The 7,696-nt window shown below is 41.6% G+C and overlaps 1 protein-coding gene across 1 annotated transcript in view; it reads left to right on the forward strand.

Moving 5' to 3' along the window:
* LOC110950874 (trichohyalin-like) overlaps positions 1-2,375 on the forward strand; it is a 96,348-nt gene extending 93,973 nt beyond the window's left edge. Inside the window, exon 25 of the mRNA XM_051940456.1 lies at positions 1,147-2,375. Coding sequence (XP_051796416.1) covers positions 1,147-1,536 — 390 coding nt within the window. The 3' untranslated portion in view covers positions 1,537-2,375. The remainder of the gene's footprint in view (positions 1-1,146) is intronic.
* The last annotated feature ends 5,321 nt before the right edge of the window (positions 2,376-7,696 follow it).

Genomic DNA, 7,696 nt, shown 5'->3' on the forward strand with positions numbered 1-7,696 from the left:
TGCCATCGGCTGTGTGAGGGTTAAGCCTAAGACCAAGCTATTTCTAGTCATCAGATGTAATACATTCGCTGAGATTTATTTAGCATGTGTGCGTGTGTGTACGGTGTCTGGACGGGTAATGTTAGCGAAACCATCCGGAAATGTGTCTGTCTCATCTCCGTTTGTGTTTTTCTCTCTCCTTCACACACACACACACACACACAGTTATATGCACACACATGGCCAGACATGTCAATGTGACATCATTCTTTAACCGCAGCTTTCACACACACTCACATACACCCACTAAAAAAACAGATGTGGATGAGTGCAACTGTCATTACCCAACATGTCTCTTTGTCTTTGCATCCTTTAATTTCTAATGTTACTCTTCCTCACAGCTAAAAATACATTATTTCAAATCTTTTACTCCCTTTAATCTGCCTTGTTATAATTTTTAGACCGGCACATTTTGCATATAATTACCATGCTTTACGACAAATACAAATGCTTTTATTTTATTTATTTATTTATTTTACTGCATTTAAAGCCACTTTTTTTTTTTTAACTCACACTCCTCTCTGACTTTACCCAAATGTCCTTGTCAAAAAATACACCCTCAATTTAGCTAGTCTGTAATTGTGTTCCAGGGAGCCCAATCATGTTCTGACGATGTGCGATTTGTTTTGTGTCACGGATGATTTTGTGTCAAATCGACCTCTAATGATCGCTCAAATTGGTTGTTTTCATGTAGAAATTTACACCGTCGCATGACTCCCACTTGCAACCATTTCAAACTGTGAACACAATACACTCCTGAAAACCCCCCCCTTGCAATTTGCCATTTGCATTTCTGTTTCAACAGGCATGACAGCAACTGTGAAAGATGAATTAAGCACATAATGGAATGTCGGCTACTTGATGAACACGATAGCTGTTCACTTTTGATGGTTGATATTTATTGCTAACTTTGAATTAAGGTTTGGAATTTGATTGATTTAGCTAAAGGAGTGTGACGTTTCAGTTTCCTTGAATCTTCGCCCAAAACTGCCCCATCAGTCTGTTATGGCATCAAACACAGAGGTTGTCTTTGTGAAATATCTCTTTGTCTGTGCATGTCTTCCTCTGTGCATATGTCTCTCAATTTCGCTTCCTTTCTCTCTATAGTTAAACGCCCTCAGCGGGGAGAATAAGCGTTTGCGTAGGCAGCTGGAGGAGGAGAGGTCCATGCGTAGACAAGTGGTGCAACTGCTCCCACCTCCTCCCACGTCCCAGCGCTGCTCCTCCATCCACCTCCCCCTCTCCCACAGAGCCCAACCTCCTCCCTCCGCCTCCCTTCCCTCATCCCTCTGCCTCCCTCGTCCTCTGGGTCCAGAGACACGGGACCCCGATGGGATTCTAAGTCAAACCAAGCTGAGTAGAGCTGGATCAGAGAGACCAGGTGAGTTCCAGGCTTTGGGTGAAGCCTTCCGGATCAGGCCGACTGCAGAGTGTGCCGTCTCCACCTCTCTGGAAGATGTTTGGTCTGGGAGGACAAGCAGGCATCTGGCCAAATGAAGCCCCCTGAAGACTTTGACCTGTCATGACTTTTTGACCCTCAGCTCCTCACGAGGGAGCATGCTCAGTATGAGGTTAATGTCCTCCAGGTCAAAGTCAAGTCCCAGGGTTATTTTTGCCTGAGGGGGGCTCCAGAACCAGCAGATGATGGAATTTCCTTAGCTATGTTTTATATGGCTGCTGCCATGCCATGAGAGGAAGAGATTCATCCCAAGAAAATATTCACATTTATAGATTATTTTGAAAGCAAAAAGATCTTATAGCGTCAGCAATTAAATATTTAAGCTATGATGTGGTTTTGCAACAAAACTGTAGCACTAAGCACTAGAATATTTTTAACATCTGCACTTATTTGGAAATCCCCAAGGGTTCTGATGAACTATAATCATTTTAATTAACTTGAATGGGTAAATGAACTAAACAGAGCAAATGACTGAGTACAAATGTGTCTCACGCTGGAGACGAGTCCTGCTTGGGATAAATGAGAGACGGCACATCATCAGTATCCACAGACATGGCTCAGATGTTGATGTAAATGGCTAGAGCTCAGCCTCTGATTACGCTGCAGCTGTGCGCCATGTGTCCCACGTCTACTGTGGTGAATGTGGCCGTATGTCTTTATGTTGGAATGCATTATGTGTCTGTGTGCTTCTGTCTCTATAAGGACCTGTGGGTGAGTGTGCACTCGCACGATTGAGTGCATTAGCTGTTTAATATTGTAGATGTTGTTTTAGATTTAGTTTTATACTTTAAAACCTATTTATTGATTTTTCTCTGTCGCTGCACTTGAGCCCCCATGTTGGGATAACAGAAAAATAAAATTTGTAAGCAGCTTTGTACTTCGCCATTTTTTCGTTCCGTGTGTCAATATGCCAAAAATATCTTATTTTTTGCCAGTTGGGTACTTGTAGTTTAACAACAGCTTGCAGAGCTGGCTGTTAGCATTGTATAATTAGACTTTTTTAAGTTTTATATGACTGCTGAGTCAGACAATCATGTTGACATGGGAACTACATTACCAGGCAGCAAATCATTACAGTAAATGATCTAAAATGTGGTTTTGAAGCAGTCACATCATATCTTTCCATGTACATCTGCAGGTGACTCATGCCTCTTGTTATGTTTTTAGTGTTTGAACAAGAGCACTGCTCATTCACACACGCAAAGACAAGGAGAAGAAGTATGCAAATATCTGAATTTCAACAGAAAGAGCACCATTACACTGTGATAATGAGAATTCAGGAGAAAGCAGGTCTCAGACCACAATTGGCTTCTTCATCTTGCCATTCTCTGTCACCGTCTCCCCCCACCTGTCTTCCAAACCCCCTTTTTTCATCCTTCATTGGTTCTGTATATACATAGCTGTTGTATAGCTGGTCAGGATGTCGTACATTTTAATGATTTCGAGCAGAGCTGCATGTCCTTGTTAGCTTGGTTTTCCTCATTTGCCATGCCACACTCAAAAATACCCTTTCTTCATGTGCAAACACACATGCGTGCACCCGCTCACACATCCACACACAAGTATATTCTTTCACAAGCGCGCACATGCACACTTACACAAATAGCACAGTCATTAAAATGAAACCACAGGCTTTTTGAAAACTCCCAGGACTGAGGGAAAAGTCAGCGGCGCAGCGGTGAAAAGAGTCCCCCTGGAAACAATGAGGAGAATGATCATTTGTTGTTCTTGAAAACCCGGTGAGGTTTCACAGAGGTTAAGCTTCCCTTTGATGTGTTTTTAACTCGTTTCAGCTCTGTGGAGGGATTAGTCAGCCTGTCGCACACAAACACAAGTGCACACATTCACACACACAAGCACATGCAGGCTCTTAATTTCCACACCATGAGCTCCTCTCTCTCACAAAGACGAAAAGCACAGAACAGGCTCCTTCCTAAACCTAATTTCATCAAATGAGCGTGTGTGGTACTTCACTGCTGTATGTGTGTGGTCCCCTGGAAATCTGTGGTAAACCAGCAAAATATTGCAAGTCAGTATTTTCTTTTAATCCCAAATTAGTGTTGGGCTGTTTGTGAACAGTGTAGGCCCTCAACCACGAGAGAGATGGAGAGACAGAGGAGTTGTTGATCATCACAGCGCTCATTAAAGTGTTTACGAGGCATTATTTGATCCCTATTTCAAGTTACAAATGATGGGGGGTGCTTGGGCCCGTGATGTGTTTGTGTGCTGTCAGCCCCATTCACACACAAAGACTGTGTTCATAGCTCATGTTAAGCAACTCTGCAACAAATAGCTCTGAAATGTTTGTTCTAACCAACTCGGAGCACCAAATGGGTGCACGCAGACTACACCAGAGCAATTTATATGGATTCTTTGCATCGATAATAAATATGCATTGCATCTCGATAATATGTTGCACTTATTACTAGCTGTAAGATTCTTGCAGAAACTCATTACAGTTATTGAAATGAGGGAATGAATCTGATCTGATATTATTTGCTAAACAAAATCCATTCAATTACCGGTGTTCATGAATATAGTACCATCAGAACTGTGATAATTGGTAATCACTTTGGCAAAGTGATTAAGTGATGAAGGTATGCAAAAGGAAAATATTTACTAATCTATGCCAGACTAATGAGAAACTAAATACACTATGTTGCATGCAGATGAGAATATGCCTGGGAAAAGAAGACTCATCCATAAGGCTTTGATTTCAGTCATTTACTGAAATAGTATAATAATATGGCCTTTATACAACCTATATCTCCAACACCCAGTATTTGCCTCTGTTAAAATGACTTTTAGTGGGAGAGGTGGTTCTGCCTCACCACAAACAGAAAATGACAGGACAGTAAGAGAGGGTGAGAAAGAAATAAAACTGACAGTAGTGCTGGCACATGTCTCCCCTACAAGTTAGATCACTCAAAAAGAAAAAAGAAAAAAAGTAGGAAATAAAGAAAAGGAGACAGTCATTCACTTTTACAAAGCAAGTTTTTGTTATATGGTTACTTTTTATAGTATATAGACTGTATGCTAACAAAATGCTGACATTCTGTTAATTTAAGTTGTAGGCAAAGGTTCTTTTTTACAGTGACAAAATGTCCCAGCAGAAGCAGTTATATCACATCAACCTACAAACACACACTGATTATCTACATTTTGTCTTAAGTTAGTCACACATGAAAGAGTAAATCTGTATTAACTAATGTTTTTCATCTTTTTCATATATTTACAGGTCCTCGGATACATAAAAACTTGCATGTGCATAATATTGTAAGTACAGCATCCAACAGCTAAAACGGTGCCATTAGAATTAAACCCAAATTATTATATTGTCGGAATATGATTTCATTTGCATCGGTTGTGGCCACTACTGGGAACTCTTTGCATGCTTTGTATTTCTATGAACCAACAAAGGACCACAAACATCAGCTCCACAACCAGCTGTTAACTCGCATATCCCACAGGAGGACTTGAAGCAGCCATAACCAAGACCACTTCCTTAATTCCTTGTCTATTGCTTAGTTGTCTGAAAAGTAATAGTGAAGAAGATGTTTTTTAAGTCTAAGTACAAGTCAGGAGGGATACTGTGCACTAGTGATTGGGAATGGGATGAAGGTTTAAAACATTACTGAAGTCCAAGTGATGGACAACCTGATTCAACAGGAACAGAATGCCTTGTTGGCTATTGAACTGTTCTGGGATGATGATTAAGGGACTTTTTACCTCGTTGCTATGTTTTGCTTGTTTTTTTCCTGAGCTTTGTAGAGCGGACACGTGATAGATGGAACAAAATGTTGAAGTGCAAAGAATAGAAACGTTGGGAAAAAATATTAAGCTGATTGAAGGTGGGAGATGATATTAGGGGAGTTCATGGGACAGCAAAAGTAAAGCTGAAGGGAGTTCACTTATAGGGACTACTATAGCCAGAAGCACTTGGCGTGATGAACAGCGCCCGTGTGTGATGTGCTACTTAGAAGCTAATGTGTGATACTTTGTTCATCCTTGTACGGAGGTTAGACCCTAATCCCAGATTCAGGAAGAGATTCACTGTTGCTAATAAAGAGAAGGGGCCCTGACTCTCTAGCTGACTTTTCAAACAATGCTAAGTTTTGGAGGGTCGCCATTGGGTCAGCAACTTTAAACTTGTGAAGTGTAGAATTGTGTAGAATTGTAGAAGTTGTAGCCACTCACAGAGCACAGCTTTACACTAATGCAAACTAGAGTACTGTAGAGAGTCATAAACAAAGAAATCTAGGTGAAAGCTGAATTAGTCAGTCTCATGTGTCTGTCTTACATTTGTGTTCCTGGGCAATATAGCATCATCACAAATGGCACGCAACAGCACCAGATCTCCATCAAATAGGGAGCAATTTAAACAGAAAAACAAGGCATGATACAGACATGTATTTAACTTATTAATGACTGCGTCTCGAAATGTGTTGTCAAAGTTTGGTGCAACCATGACAGCATATTGAATATGTAGTTACAATTAGGAAAGATCCAAAGACATTCCTGATGATAAAATTAATATTTGTATACTTTCTGTGCTCTGTGAGAGGAATTTTAAAGGTTGTGATTGAGGTTTCTGTCTGTTCATCGGCTTGCCTGAGAAAATGACACGTTGAGGTCATCAGTGTACACAATCATAAATGTAATGTCAAGCAATCAGAGTGTAAAAAAAAGAACAACTTACTTAATTGACTGATCACATAAGTAATTTACTTGGATATGCTCACAGTCATAAATCTTTGCTTTTAAAGTAAACAATGAATACGACATTTTTATGGTAAATATCTGATGATAGAGGCACTCCTGTGCATTGCAAAGACTGTAATTTAATGTGTTAACTGTGGGTACGGTAGTACACATGGGCAAAGTTACAGATTTGTGTGTTTGTGTTTCTGTCTCTTAATAGGTAAGATGACCGTGTGGCCAATTTCTCAAAAAGATTCCCCCAGAAGTAAAGAAGTGAGAGGAAATGGGGGAAATGGTACAGTTTAAGACAGTAGGAAACCTAGAGGGAAGAAGAGATTACGAGGCAATTTGAGGGAGAGGAAGAGTTGAGGACTACAGGGATGGAGGAAAGAGAGCAGTGAAAGAGGGATGCGTGAAGAGAAGAGACTGAAAGAATGCTGTTGGGGATTTGGGGAATAAGTTTGGGAATGAGGGGAGGAGCGCTGAGTGAGAGATGGATGCAGAGGGAGACTGACAAAAGAGAGAAGGGAAGGAGGAGTAGTGTGTGATTTAGAGAGTAGAGAGGTTAAGATGGAAAGAGAGGAGAGAAAAGAAGAGATGGAGGAGGAGGAGGAGTAATGGGACATTTAGGGAGAGGTGGTGAGTTAGAAAGAGAAGTGAAAGGTGAGAGAAGTCTGCGACGGGGAGAATGAGAGATGGAGAAATGAGAAGACGCTGGAGATTTAGAGAGTGGAAAGATGGGAAAAGAGCAGAATGAGAGAAAAGAAAGAATGAGAGAGTAGTGTGAGATTTAGGGTGTATGTGGAAGAGAGAGTGCCAAAGAAGAGCATATTGTCCTTATCGGCCTGCTCCAGAAAGCCTGCTCCCTAATGGGGCCGGTGTGAAGGGGAAATGAGGACTAGGCCTGATGCTACCTGATTAGCCATGGACTCAAACACACATCAAAGGCGGGGAGGAGAGGAAGGAGGAAGGAGTGCAAGGTGTGTGTGTGTGTGTGTGGATGTGGGCTGAAGGTGAGTCACCATCACCTCCTTCAGCAGGACCATGAATGAAAATCACTCTCACTTTCCGCACATACACATACACATGGGCCATTTTCTTCAACCTTGAAAGGGAAAGCTGCTCTGAATAAGGAGATCCTCTGAATGAGGGGGAACGGACGAGGAAGAGGAGGAGGGAGGAAGGAGGGGTAAATAGACAAAAAGGCAGCGGGAGGCGTGGATATGGTGGAGAAAGAAAAAGAGAGGGGAGCAGGTAGGCAGAAGAAAAGGGGAGGGAGACATCAAAAAGAGTCATCATGCTCCATATTAGCGAAATAATGAAATTTGCCTTTTAGCTAATGACATCTCATGACAGCTCTGTTTTCACATAAATTACAGCAGGCCGGACTGTGTCTTACACCTCGGCACAAAGCCATTCGTGCACACACACACTGCACCTAAACACAAGGAAACCACTCAGACACACATGAAGAGTGATCAGCAGCGACCAGTCAGT

This window comes from Acanthochromis polyacanthus, chromosome 20, assembly GCF_021347895.1.
Source record: "Acanthochromis polyacanthus isolate Apoly-LR-REF ecotype Palm Island chromosome 20, KAUST_Apoly_ChrSc, whole genome shotgun sequence".
NCBI classification, from domain to species: domain Eukaryota; kingdom Metazoa; phylum Chordata; class Actinopteri; family Pomacentridae; genus Acanthochromis; species Acanthochromis polyacanthus.